At 54.8% G+C, this 13,340-nt stretch overlaps 1 protein-coding gene and 3 non-coding genes across 6 annotated transcripts; all 4 read right to left on the bottom strand.

Annotated features, from left to right (window-relative positions):
* Positions 1-227: 227 nt before the first annotated feature.
* Positions 228-13,176, bottom strand: ARMH1 (armadillo like helical domain containing 1). Of its 3 annotated transcripts, none has more exons than XM_064516116.1 (13): positions 13,117-13,176; positions 11,711-11,741; positions 9,830-10,047; positions 9,293-9,361; positions 8,637-8,803; positions 7,602-7,798; positions 6,808-6,892; positions 4,326-4,448; positions 3,510-3,582; positions 2,375-2,504; positions 1,601-1,678; positions 712-820; positions 228-456 (listed from the first exon to the last, which is right to left on the bottom strand). In XM_064516116.1, exons 3-13 carry the CDS (start codon positions 10,033-10,035, stop codon positions 434-436), a joined length of 1,260 nt encoding a protein of 419 aa, XP_064372186.1. In that variant the 5' UTR covers positions 10,036-10,047; positions 11,711-11,741; positions 13,117-13,176; the 3' UTR covers positions 228-433. The 3 variants fall into 3 exon arrangements, with proteins under 3 accessions (XP_064372186.1, XP_064372185.1, XP_025952561.2); XM_064516115.1 differs by having other exon boundaries at positions 9,830-10,043; XM_026096776.2 differs by lacking the exons at positions 11,711-11,741; positions 13,117-13,176 and adding an exon at positions 11,969-12,137 and having other exon boundaries at positions 9,830-10,043.
* On the bottom strand, positions 4,896-5,010 carry LOC112981287 (U5 spliceosomal RNA). The gene has a single exon (XR_003258666.2). It is a non-coding gene; the product is annotated as a U5 spliceosomal RNA (small nuclear RNA).
* On the bottom strand, positions 5,550-5,664 carry LOC135329125 (U5 spliceosomal RNA). Its single transcript, XR_010390344.1, has one exon. It is a non-coding gene; the product is annotated as a U5 spliceosomal RNA (small nuclear RNA).
* Positions 6,387-6,502, bottom strand: LOC135329128 (U5 spliceosomal RNA). Its single transcript, XR_010390347.1, has one exon. It is a non-coding gene; the product is annotated as a U5 spliceosomal RNA (small nuclear RNA).
* Positions 13,177-13,340: the final 164 nt, after the last annotated feature.

Raw genomic sequence — 13,340 nt, 5'->3', positions numbered from 1 at the left:
GAAACAGGTGCCCACTGAAACAGTCTCTGTTGCAGTTGAGCAAAGCTCAATGCATTGAATGTGGTGGCTCAGCTCTTAAGGCAGTGGCTAAGTAGGAAGGGCCCTCTTGACTCCTTTGTACCTCTGGAGTTTAGCCTGAATTTGAAGGTAGCCCCAGGATCTTACTTCCCATGTATTTTTCCATGGGACCCTCTGGGAAATGGTAACACTCCACATAAAATAACACATTCAGCAGTCCACCACAATCTGTATTTAAAGGCAGAAGCTTACCTATGAAGAAGTCTTAGCAAAGCCACCAGCTCAGCTGCAGTATAGCCTTTCTGTGTACTGGGTGCCCAGGTGTCCCCACACAGCCTGTCCTTGGGGAAGGAGCAGGCACAGGGCTAGGGGAAACAGGTGGGAGGCAAGTGCTGCTGCCCTCTCCCCTACTTGTTCAGTTCACTCCAGGGCTTGTCTCTGAAAGAACAAAACAGCCCCATGAGCTCCAGGCCTAGCAGTGGAGGCAGGATGCAGCTGTCAACAGCACAAACACCCCAGACAAAAAAGGGACCCTTCTACTACTGCTCTCTTCTCCCAACCTCCACCATGAGCCTGGAGCTCTGAGCTGCCTTCTGCTCTGAAACTAAAGTAAGTAATTCTTGATAGATGCCAGTGTAAGATGGAGGGGTTGGAAATTGGCCTTTAAATGATGGGTCCCAGCTTTGCACACACCTTCTGTGGGCTGCAGCCTTGCCATCTCTTTGGGGATGTCCACTCTATTGGAGGCCAGTATTTCAGCCTGGAATGAATCCATTTTTGCATACCATGTCTCAGGACTATCCTGGAAGAGGCAGCAAAAGAAACTGTTACTACCTTAATGGGACCTGGGCAACTACCAAAGACATGTGCCAAGGATGGGATGCTCAGCTCAAATAGGATGCTACCCCTGCCCTGCAGCTTGGGTGCTTTGTGAGAAACAGTGTAGAGGCTGGGAGCAGTGTGGAGCTGAGCACCGCTAAGAGCCCTTGAATGCTGTTAAACAGCAGCACCCAGGCTCTGCCTGCATCATGCATGCATCCAGATTGAAAGGGCTAACTAGGGTCTATTAACTTTGGACAAAAGCAAAGCTGTTCCCTTAGTTCAGTCCTCCTCTTCCTCAAATGGCACTACATGTACTTAGGTGTACCCAGACTTGCGGTGAGTGAGGATGGATGGTGTAAGGAGCAAAATGGTGTCCCTTGTTTGCTCCGCCTTCCCTCTCTGGATCCAACATTGCCAGTCACTCTATCTCCACCCCAGGAGCTAGAGTCAGGAGGGACCTGATTTGGAGGGGATCTTGTCTCCTTGGCCCTTAGGCCACACTTCTGACACCCAAGGTCCCACTATCACAGCAGTAGCAGGAGTCCATGATCCCTCCTTGCTGTCTCGGGGTTGAGGTCAGTGATCGATCTTCCTGAACACCGGGATTGAAGATGAATGTTACCAAAAGGACAGCTTGGTTCATTCCCAGTCTCTGGGATCTGAGTCAAGACTTGATTTCTTTTCAAAAGTAGTCCAGTCCCCATGCCCCCACAGAAGGTCCTGAGGCTATTAACAAACCTCATAAGGGAGGCATGTTTACCATAAAGAGCTGGAACAGTGTGTTCCCTACTGCCGTCCTCACGTGCTCCTCCACAAAGGGAAATGTGCGGACAAAATACTGCAACAGAACAGAAGGTTGGTGCACAGGGGGTAGGGTGGGAGCTAAACATATGATGTGAGTCCAGATAACTTCAGCAGTGTCACACACTACTGACTCCTTGAGCTGTCTCCTCTAGCTCCAGCGCTGCTGATGGCACTTCATGAGTACAGCTTCACTTCATGAACACACCAAGATGGCGTGACATGTGGGTCCCTGCTCAAGCCTTACCTTGTCCCCACTGCCCTCCCCTGCTGCCAGTTCCCACCTTCATTGGCCAAGAAAAAAAGAGGGTATTTCAGTGAAATGATCACACTGAAATAGCTGCCAGGGAGTTCATCCTGCTGGGCTGTCAGTGTCTGCTGAGGTGAATGCAGCACTGACCCTCTGCATTACTGGGTAGGTTTGTGAACCCCTTTTCACACTGAGCAGCCCCTTCCCCTCTACTGAGAACATGTTCCTTCCCCTTCCCAACTGTCACCTGTGGCTGTGAAGCAGGCAGGGCTGTGCTCAGGCAGGTCAATATGGCTGGTCAAACACAGCTACCCTGTGAAGGGAAAGCCATGCCTGCCTTTGTGAACTAGCCTATTTCTGCTGTGCTTAGAAACACCCTCCAGTGCAGGGAGCCTTTCTGTTAAGGCAATCTGTGAGGACAACCCCCCCCCCCCCCAACCTCCCAACCCTACGATGGCTTCTGCCATATAGCACCGCACTCACCGCCAAGGACATGCTGGCTTGTCTCTGGCTACCCGCATGATCCTGATTCCCCATAGCAACCATAAGGCTGTGCACCACTTTCAGCTGGATCAGCTCTTCTGCCACTTCTGCTGACTCCTTGGCTAAAATGCTGCAATGGAATCTGCCATCAGCCCCCACCCTGCATGCGGGAAGCGGCAGGCAACAAACAGCTCTCATGGCAAGGAGCTGCACTAGGCTGCTCTGGGACCTCTTGGTGCAGAGCTAGTGAGACCCCAATGGAAAAGGATGTGCTCCTCTTTCTACACTCTCCCAAGCTAGTGGCATCATTGGACAGGAGACAGAAGTGGCTCAAAACAAGCAAGAAACTTTTGGCTGTGCATGGAGTGCCAATCATTTAACATGTAGATTTGGTGAAAACCAAGTGATAAATGATTGACAGGAGTTTCCAGGTGTGTCAGTTAAAGGCTAGCACATGTCCTGTGTGACCATGAAGAATCCAGGACCAGAAGTGGAAACTCCACCAAGATTGCTTCTGTGAGCCCATCCATTGGAAGACACCCCAATATGTCTCCCAGCCCATTAAGGGCTTTCTGTCATCTGCTTTTGCAGGAGAACTGTTGTCACAGCACTATCTTGTGGACATTGCAGGAAATTCATAAGAAATGTACAAAGTTTCGCACAAAAGGCTGAATGTAAGGACTCTCCAAACAGATACAGGCACTGGGTTCTTCCACTGGGTAGCTGATGTTAAATAATGGTGTTTCACGGCTTGCTGAGGTTACCAGCTATGCTGAGAGCACTTGAAGCTTCTAGGCCCAGCCATAGAGGGGACAGTGTGAATGCACAAATGGCCAGATCTGAAGGGATTCCACACTTCCTTGCAAATGAAATTTGAAGCCAGTTCACGTGTCAGTAGCAGGGAGGGGCTGAGCACTGCTACCTGCAGGCAGTATCTCTACCCTACTCCTGAACCACTCTGTCTCTGAGCTGTCCAGTGCAGGGGGCTTGGAAAAGCCACAGTGCTTAGCCAAAGTGAAGTGTCAGAGGTGAATGCTCCCTGGGAGGAACACGTCCTGGCCCTTTCCTACCCCGAGGAAGCTGCTTCTCTAAGCTCCTTCTCAAACGCCTGTGGGTTTGGTCCAGAGTTTCTTACCCAATGGCTTTTGCAGCAGCTGCTTGCTGAATATATACCAGGACAGGCTCCCTCAGACAAGGCAGGGCTGGGTCTGCATGAGGAACATTAGGAAGGTGAGAATGCTGCTTTGACATGCTTTTCCTGTGAAGTGTTAGAAGGGAGAGAAGGTGAGGTTACACTGCTAGCATGAAAGGAGGATACTGGTTTTCAGGAAATGTGCCTCAGGGAAGCCTGTGGCTTTGTATCATGAATGGTACTGCACAGATCTGTGTACCTGGCACCCACGGCAGCACAGACATGGTCACTGCAGCCTGCTCTGCTGAGTCAGGGAACAAAATACCCGAAGCTAGAATTGTTCATTGCCCTCACCCAGCAGATGGCAGACTTCAGTGGGTCTCTGAAGGCCTGTACACTAGCACTAGCGCTACGGGCAAGCATGGTCCAAACTCCCACCTGTTTTACCATGTGCAGCCCATTTCATGGCATTCATGTGTCAGGAGCCTTGCTGCCTTCCTGACCTTGCTGGACATGAGCTTTGCAGAACTGAACTACACAAAGTGGCCACTCTCATGTTTTTGAAGAATGGAGGAGCCCTGGGCCCTCAGCAGGAGTGCTGGGTCTCACTCTGGCCCCGACCCAGGCACCCTTTGCTGCCATTCCCCTCACCATGTGGGACAGCTTCCTGCACTCCCTCTCCTCAGAGACAGGATGACACAGGAGCCCTTGCAGAAGGAGACAAGGGATCACTGGAAGATGCACCGCTTTACCCGGCCTTGATCGCCCTGGCAAGCTGCAGCCTGCTGTGTACCCAGGAGCCTTCTTCAGCACTTTTACCTTGTGCAGTTTCACTGGAGAATGCAAACGCTTCCTTCCTGGGTGGTGTGAGTAGCGCAACCAGGCCCTTCAGCAGGGCTGTCCGAACCTCGCAGGCCATGAGGGCCCTCAGCAGCTGGATGGCTAGAGAAGAGAGGGAGCTGCTGTCAGCACCTCCTCTGCACAGGGCCTCTCACTGAGCGCCTCAGTGCGGGCCCAGCCATACAAGCCTGTTGAAGAAGACCAGAACGTGCTTGCAGGGAGGGGCAGGGTTTTGACTCAGTTTTAGAAACCTCCTGCCGTTGCAAGCAAAAAGCTTTGCGCTTCTCTCCTTGCGAGGTCTCTCAAGGCGCACTGCCGGCCAGCAGGCACGCGGCAGGCGGCAGCAGCGACCCCTGGCAGCGCCCACGCGCAGCCGCGCCTCAGGAGCGACCGTTAGGGCCAACGGCTTTAACTGCCGCGCCCCAGGAGCGACCGTTAGGTTCAACAGCTTCAACTGCCACCACGACCCTTCACAATTTCCGGAGAAAATCGCGACCCAGGAGCGAGTACAACAACTAACGAGTTCTACTTTTGACCACCGGCAGGGGCAGCTCCACCGAAATGGAGCCTCAAAAAATTCCTCGACACTCGTGCCTGTTCCTCTCCACGGAAATCTTTAGTAAAAGGCGAAAGATTTATACGATCTGAAGAGAAACCAGAGTATGTCCACTTGCTCCCCCCCGAAGACAGCAGCCGCCCCACCGCCGCCCCCCAGCCCACGGCGACGCCCGGCCCCGCCGCCCCGGGCCGGCTGCTCCGGCCCCGCCGCGGGCGCACGATGCGCGCGGCGCCGCGTCCGGCCCCGAGCGGCCGCCGGCAGAGGCGACGGCGGCGGCAGCAGCAGCAGCTCGGGACCGGGACCGCACCGTGCTGCCGTGGTGCAGCCTGGGTATGCTAATCACGATATGCTAATGAGGAACATGCTAATGAGGCCGCCCCGCCCCACTCCACTCCACTCCCGGCACGGTCGGGCCGCGCCGGCGCCCAAAGGCCCGGGACGGCGCGGGGCGCAGCGGGGAAACAGGCCGGCCGCCACCTTCTCCTGCACCCGAGCCGCCGAGCAGGGCACAGGCCCGCCGCCACCTTCTCCTGCACCCGAGCCGCCGAGCAGGGCACAGGCCCGCCTCCCGGGAGTCCCGGTAACCCCCGCTCCTGCAGGAAACACCAACAACCACCGTTCTGTTTTTGACCAGCACCAGGGGCAGCTCCACCGAAATGGAGCCTCAAAAAATTCCTCGACACTCGTGCCTGTTCCTCTCCACGGAAATCTTTAGTAAAAGGCGAAAGATTTATACGATCTGAAGAGAAACCAGAGTATACCTTTTACCCCCACCGCTCCCAGGCCCACCGACGGCCCACGACCCCTAGCACACGGCGACTCCCGGCCCCGCCACCCCGCCGGCCCGGCCCCGCCACAGCCGCTGCCGCCGCGCCGGTCCCGCCCGCGCTCGGCGGCCAAATCGGGGCGGCGGCGGGCGGAGAGGGGGCGCGGCGCGGCGCGGCTCTCCCGCGGTGCACCCTGGGTATGCTAATCAGCGGCATGCTAATGAGGAACATGTTAATGAGGCGGCCGCGGCCCGCCCCCGGGCGCGCAGCGGGGTGGAGCGGAGAAGCGGGCGGGCCGGGGCTCGGCTCGGCTCGGCTCGGCTCGGCTCGGCTCGGCTCGGCTCGGCTCGGCTCGGCTCTCGGATATCACGGACCGAGCAGGCGGAGCGGGACCGTCAGGGCAGCGAGCGCTGGCGCCGGGCCCTAGCCCGATCGGCATCGCCGCCGCCCGCGCCGCAACGAGCCGCCGCGCCCGAGGCTCCCTGGGCGCGGAGGTGTCGGCGGCGCTGCCGGACCCGGGCGCTGCGGCTCCCCGGCGGCGCCGCCGAGAGGGCCCCGGGCAGCGCTGCAACCGGCCCCGCCGCGCACCGCCGCCCGGTGGCTCTCCGGCTCTGGGCAGCTCGGGTGCCGCACCCGCCGGGGATCTGGGAGCGCCAGGGACGGCGGCTGCAGCACTGCGCACTGATCGCTCTGCTTTTTACCACGCACAGGGGCAGCTCCACCGAAATGGAGCCTCACAAAAATTCCTCGACACTCGTGCCTGTTCCTCTCCACGGAAATCTTTAGTAAAAGGCGAAAGATTTATACGATCTGAAGAGAAACCAGAGTATGCTCCAGCACCCTACCGCCGAAACAGCAGCCGCCCCACCGCCGCCCCCCAGCCCACGGCGACGCCCGGCCCCGCCGCCCCGGGCCGGCTGCTCCGGCCCCGCCGCGGGCGCACGATGCGCGCGGCGCCGCGCCCGGCCCCGAGCGGCTCCACAGGCAGCGGACCGGGATCGGGACCGCACCGTGCTGCCGCGGTGCAGCCTGGGTATGCTAATCAGCGGCATGCTAATGAGGAACATGCTAATGAGGGACACCCCGGGCCGGCCCGCCGCTGCTGGGGGGCCTCGCGGGCGCCCCCGGGCCCTACCTTCGTACTGCACCTCCAGGTGCACGGAGCGCAGCACGGCCAGCAGCGGCTCCACGGCGCTGCCGAGCGCCTCTCCCACCACGTCCTGCCGAGACAAGGGCCACAGTGACGCGATCCCCCACGGAAAAAAACACAGTAGCTGCTCTTCTGGGGTCGTGGGGTTAGTTGGTGTGCTTCTAAGCACGGGGGGAATGGCTCAGCTCCTGTAGGGAGCAGCACCTTGCCATTTATGTTCTGATGTGCAGGGCTGTTTAAACGCTCTTCTCTTTCAAGCCTGTGTTTTGGGCTGGGGGGCGTCCCTGCCGCCCCGGGAGCTTCCCCCCCCAGAGGTGGTGTCTGCTACGCTTGGGGGCCTCTTGCTCAATGGATAACCACGATGTGCTGATGCTGCGTTCCCACATCCCAGCCCTGCCGTGCTCCATAGTGGGCATGGGGGCACCGACCTACCGGCCTCCCTCAACACAAGGCACAGGCAGGTTAGGACTGGGCCCTGGAGCACCAGCTTCACTCTAAGCCGTGGGCCTGCCCCACATCGGCCCTTGGGGCTGGGCCCACAGCTCCCACAGGAGTGTCCGTGGGGGGTGCTTTAAATGGGAGAGAAGCATGCATTTTACAAGGGGAAGTCTCCCGCCCTTATTGCTAAGGAGCAGGATTAAACCTGCAGCACTGAAGTCCCAAAGAGCTTTTTCCTGCAGGGACTTGGAGAGGAGAGCCAGAGATGGGGATTGTCCAGGGCCGGGGGAATGCCGGGGAGAGCTAACAGTTGTCATTCACCAGGAAGACTCGCTACCCACCTGCATGACCCTAAGCGTCTGCAGAGAGAGCTGCTGGGCTCGCGGGGAGGTGCACAGCAGCACAGCAATGAGGCCTTTGTAGACTTGGTTCTGGTACTTGGGATTGCCGTGGCCCAAAGAGTGCAGCAGAAGCTGCACTTCTTCTTGAGTCTCTGTTGATCTGGATGTTGCCAAGAACTCGGTGATGGATCGCACCCCTGCACAGGGAAAGAGATGCCAAGTCACACACCTAGATGAGTTTGCGGGTCCCACATCTCAGCTGCTTTACTTGATACCCTAAAATAACCCAGCACCACATCCCACTCGAAGCATGGCTCAAAAAACAGAAGCTGGGAAAAATGTTCTTTGTTCTTGCCAGGAGCCACAACACCAATTGGGAAAGCAGATGGCTAACTTCTCAGTGGGAGTGGATGGCTAAGACCCTTCTGCAGGTGTTTACACCAGCAAAGAACCTGGCACTGAGATGCCAGCAGTGCTGCTAAGGATCCCTCTGCTGATGCTGCCGCTCTGTCTCTCCTGGAGGAAGCTGTGATGCCAGGTATCACTCCTGAGTCTCTCTGACAACAGGAAGTGTACTCTGAACTACACAGCTAATGAGATTTGGCTTCTACTACTGGGGGAGAAAACAGGAAAAAAACAAAGCTCTTTCAAGAGATACGAGCACAAAACCCTCCTGCCTCCAGAGGGGAAGTCTGGGAAAGCTTGCAATGGGTGGGTGAGCGCTGCAGGTAAGAACGGAGACTGGTTTGTGATTTTAACTGTAGCAGTTGCAACCAGCAGGGCAGCAATATCACATCAAAAGAAATGACTATAAGGAAAGTTGGCTTATAAAAAACAGAGAAGTGATGAAATTCCACCACTCAGCAACAGCTGAGACTGAACTCCTTCCAGCAAGACAAACGCTACAGCAATCTGCCGTCCAGCGGGTGAAAGGCAGGGAGTGGGCTCGGCACTGCAAGGAGCCCCCAGGGCCAGAGGTCAGGGAGAACATCCTCACCTGAATGAGGAGAGAGCACGGATGGACACACCGCCTACCGTAGCTTTCACAGATGAGCTCCTTGTACTTCCTGCCAGCATTTGCGATGAGCTGAAGCAGCTTTACAGACTCCCTTTTGTCCTCCTCTTTCAGGTGGCTCAGCCCTAGTATTTCCAGCAGAGTCAGGACACCTCCGATCTCCAGAAATTCAAGGAGGTATCTGCGTCTGCAGGGACAAGGGGAGCAAAGCCAGAACTGACAGCTGGAGCCCATCTTCCCCCATGGGCGCTCCCTGTTCCTGGGAACCATCTCCTGATGCCTCGCTGCAGTGAGTGACCAGCGCCCGGACAGGGAGCTCAGGGTGCCAGAGGCTCAGCTGGGCCTGCCTGGGCTGACGCCCACCAGCAGCATGCTTTGCTGCCTGCAGGTCACCAGCCCCTATTTCACACTGTGCTCATTTCAGATGCTGAGCCAGAGGCACGGAAAGCCCTGTCTCTGCACTCTGGCTGCCACCAGGCTCCTTCCGTGTGGTGCCAGTGAACCAGTGGCTCGGGAGACCTGCTCGAGACCTGGCTGGGGCCTGCCTGACATGAAGAGTGTGCACAGCCCTCCCAAATGCCTGCCCTGGACTCATTGTTTCTTTTATCTGTTCACCCCCTCGCCCTTGTGTGCCTTCTTCTCAGCACTTCTCACAGCAGTGACATGCTGTACTCACCCACTTGCAGCTGATAAAAAGATGCCAATGGACTTCAGCAGCTTGTCTAGGCAAGTGCCATACATGTAGCTGTTTGACAAGGTTAAGGAAGGAATTACAGACCATCTTGGTGTTCCTCAGGCAGCCTTTGGCAATGCAGAGGTCTGAATCTGGGTAATCTCTTCGGGAGAGAGCACAGACCTTCCTCCCACAGGCCACTGCAGAGACAGCATGCACATCCCAATATGGGTTGCGTGGCCCAGCCAGTGACAGCCTTGCAGAGAATTTGCATTACATTTCTTTGACTAGGACAGGATGTTCTGATGTGAGTTTTGTTGAGGTGAGAAAAAACACAAGTTCTAGGTCCCTGAGAGCCAGGCTACAGGAATTTCCTTTCAATTCCAGCTTTAGATAGCCATTTCCCCCCCCTAGAGAAAATGGCTGAATATGGATGCCTCCACAAAGAAACATTCTTTAAACAAATTTTTGCTAGAGAACTTTCCCTTCCTCTCCATCCCACTATTCCACCCCACCTCCAGCTTTCAAGAAAACAGATACACCATCCTGAGCCATGCCGTTAGGCGAGCCAGAAACAAGCTGGCTCCCTGGGAGAACTCCAGCTCCAGCTCTGGCCCTGTCTTGCCATGATTACTTTTAATGAAGTTGTCCAGGATGCGGCTTCGAGCAACTTTGCGGGCACTGTCCCATTCCCGCAAGAATGACATGAGCTTCTTGATGGCTTCCTGCTCTTTGACGGAAGTCATGATCTCTTCTGCCTCGAAGAAAATGAGAGAGAAGTTAAAAAAGGCCTTGAAGATAGAAACGGTCTGTACTAAGGAATTACCACCAGAATCACATTTAAGATCTTGTCTGGTAAATAATCATAAAACACTTAATAGCTGTTAATTGCATCTCATTTTCCTTTATACTCATTTCATAGTTAGGAAAACTGAGACAAAAAGAGAGGGGGATGTAGGGGGATGAAATGCCAGAGGACTAAGCTCTCTATCCATTCATGTAGACAAGAATTCCACTGACACATATGTATTTAGCTTTAAGATGCTGACTAGTCTCAAGGAGTCTTACAGTTAAGCATGTATAGAGATGCAGAGCAAGAAACAAGGCAGACCTGCCACAGACAGCTGTACTAACATGTGCGTTGTCCTCCACAAAGCTGCATCAACATGCCTGAAGTTAAGAATGGAATTCACTCCTTGTTTCATCCAGTTCTTGGACTACCTACATAAGAAAGCTGCCCTTTTAGGTTTTAATTAAAGTGTGATTTAAGAGCCAAAAACCTAAATTGACAAAATTTGGAGGGTTTTGGAATAAGAACTTTTTTTTCAGTGAAATACAAGTCACTGAGATAACCAATTTCCTATCTGCACAGTTCTTAAGACTTTTCTCCTAGAACTTGAAGCAAAATCCCAAATTAATTTCAGAAAATCCCCAAGACACCTGCTCAAAGGTAACTTTCTATTGCTATAACCTGAACCAATGAGAAGTGAAAATGAACCATACCTTGGTGACCAAAAACAAATAAACGAATTCTTGAAAAAGTTGGCTAAGAAACAATGTTTGAGAATTAAGACGAGATGAAATTTCATTTGGGAAGTAACAGTCTGTACTCTGTAAGGAGTCTGTGTCCTTGGCAGGGCATTTTCAGGATCTCCTTTGAGTGGAAGCAGGTTTAAAATAAATCCATTTTCCCAAAATAGTTGTGATTGAAAGTGTTATTAGCCATAACAAATGTTAGTGCTGACAGGAGAATGGCCTGTTAGGGGCCTTTGGTGAAACAGTCAAGTGAAAGTCATATTTCACATTATTGCAAGCATTTTCCTGTGATTTACAGAATATTTGTGAAACATTGCTTGCAAGGCATATGATTGATATTGAGAGAACTGCTAGTGTGTAGGGGGAACCTGTATTTCACAGAGACTGTTTGCATGAAATTTACAGTCCCATAAAGCGCTGCTCTGTCCTCAACAGAGATCTAGTTAAAAGAACTTTACAGTCTGAAACATCCCAAAATTGATTCTAAATTAACGTTTCCATATTTATGTCTTAGATGCTGGTGGTGTACTCTATCCCATTTTTATTAGAAAGCGGCAATAACCCCAATAACCCCCACTATTCAGAAACCAACCTCTGGACGTGAGGACTTTAGTGATACAAAGTACTTGCCTACAATTCAATGGCAAAGAAAATGGAGTTTGAAAAAATGATCGCACGGGGCTTCTGAGGATACAATGGTATCAATACCCAGCTGGTATAGTAACATAATCTGCTGACATAAAACGTGTATAATTATTTTTATCATGATCATTTTACATATGAGAACATGCAGACACAGAGAAGTTAGTTGACTTGCCCCAGTCATTTATCAGTGGCAATATCAGCACATAACTCCTGTTTGTTGGCTTCAAACTCCGCTCTCACCAGCGCTGTGCTGCCACCCCTGTGACTGGATCTAATAATCAAAACAAGCCTGGGTCAGGACAGTGCTTTTTTTCCCCCAAGAAAAGCACAAGTGATTTAGGAACTAACTCTGGCAATTCAGCAGTTCTTGATATCCTGAGTGTTGCTAAATCACCCGATTGAGACCAGAGTGTGCTGGTGCTGCAAGTGCCCACCCAGTCCAAATGTGACATGCAGCCTTGGACTTGTGGGACAGGGCGTGACAGTGGTTGGAGTTACCTTTGCACCTTGCAACATCAAGGTTGTGCCCAGCACCAGGCACAAGTTGGAGCTTCTGTTTCCCTGGCAGGTTTCACCCTCGTCTGCCGTACCCCAATCCCACACAAGGCACCTCCCCTTTCCCTAGGCATCCCTACTCCGTCCCAGTCATCCCAAGGTCCTACTGGCCCCTCAGTCACCCGTGTGTCCAACCTCCCACCCCCATCACCAACGTTAATCCCAGCCATGATGCTGACCCCAGTTCCTGCGTCCCCCTCACCCCCATCCAGCCCCTGCCCTGACCCCTACATCCATCCTAGCCCCTCCATCCCTCCATCCTAACACCTCATTCCAGTCTGGGCATTCCCCCCATACCCTGACCCCAGTGTCCACCCCAACTCAACAGTCCCACCTGGCCTGATCCACCACAGCCCCAAGCCCTGTGTTGCCCCACATCCTGACTCCAAAACTCACCACTGGCCCCACCCCCATCCCCAGAATCACAGAATGGTTGAGGTTGGAAGGCACCTCTGGAGATCATCTAGTCCAACCCCCCTGCTCAAGCAGGGTCACCTACAGCACGTTGCCCAGGACTGTGTCTAGAAGGCTCCAAGGATGGAGACTCCACAACCTCTCTGGGCAACCTGTGCCAGTGCTCTGTTATCCTCAGAGTAAAGCAGTTTTTCCTCACGCCCAGACGGAACTGCCTGTGTTTCAGTTGGTGCCCGTTGCCTCTCATCCCGTCACCGGCCATCACTGAAAAGAGTCTGGCCCCATCCTCTTTGCGCCCTCCCAGCTCCTACAATACCCCCCGACCCCAAAGCCCAACCCAGCCCCCATGTCCTCCCTGACCCCAACCCTCAACCCTGTCCCCATGCCCCCGGCCCCAGTGCCCGCCCCAGTCCCTGCAGTCCCCTCCCACATCCTGACCCCAACACCCAGCTTAGGCCCTACGACCCCCCGCACCCCAATGCTCACTGCAGCCCCCATGAGCCCCCCATGAGTCTGTCTCCCCCTGACTCCGACAGCACCTCAGCCCCTAGTCCCCCCTTACTCTGACCCCAATGCCCACGCAGCCCCCATGTCCCCCATCGCAGTCCCCCCCCCGCGGCCCTACAATCCCCCCCACCTCGGCCGCCATGTCCCCCCACCCCCCGACTCCCTCTCACCTTCCCGACAGAGGGCGGATACGCTGCAGCCTGACTGACACCACGGCTGAGCCAATCGCGGCCCGCCTCTGCTCCCCCGGCCCAATCGGTGAGCCAGCTTGGTGCCTAGTGGGCGTGGCGCCGGTGCCGGTTACTAAGGTCGCGTTGCTAGGGAAGCCGGAGGCGGAGAGGGGAGGAGAAGGCGAGTGAGGCGGGGCGGGCGCCTTTCCTTCGCATTGGCTGCG

Source organism: Dromaius novaehollandiae, chromosome 8, assembly GCF_036370855.1.
Source record: "Dromaius novaehollandiae isolate bDroNov1 chromosome 8, bDroNov1.hap1, whole genome shotgun sequence".
Taxonomy (NCBI): Eukaryota; Metazoa; Chordata; class Aves; order Casuariiformes; family Dromaiidae; genus Dromaius; species Dromaius novaehollandiae.
The sequence above is the reverse complement of the archived record's forward strand: the minus strand, read 5'-3'. Positions and strand labels throughout refer to the sequence as shown.

What these genes read in the sequence shown, in the direction of transcription:
- ARMH1 (XM_064516116.1), bottom strand. Translation starts at nt 10,035, where the DNA reads ATGACTTCCGTCAAAGAGCAGGAAGCCATCAAGAAGCTCATGTCATTC. An exon ending in TTTTTATCAGCTGCAAGTGG is followed by an intron (nt 8,804 to 9,292) that starts GTGAGTACAGCA and finishes TTGTCCCTGCAG; the next exon opens with ACGCAGATACCTCCTTGAAT. An exon ending in GCTCATCTGTGAAAGCTACG is followed by an intron (nt 7,799 to 8,636) that starts GTAGGCGGTGTG and finishes TTCCCTGTGCAG; the next exon opens with GGGTGCGATCCATCACCGAG.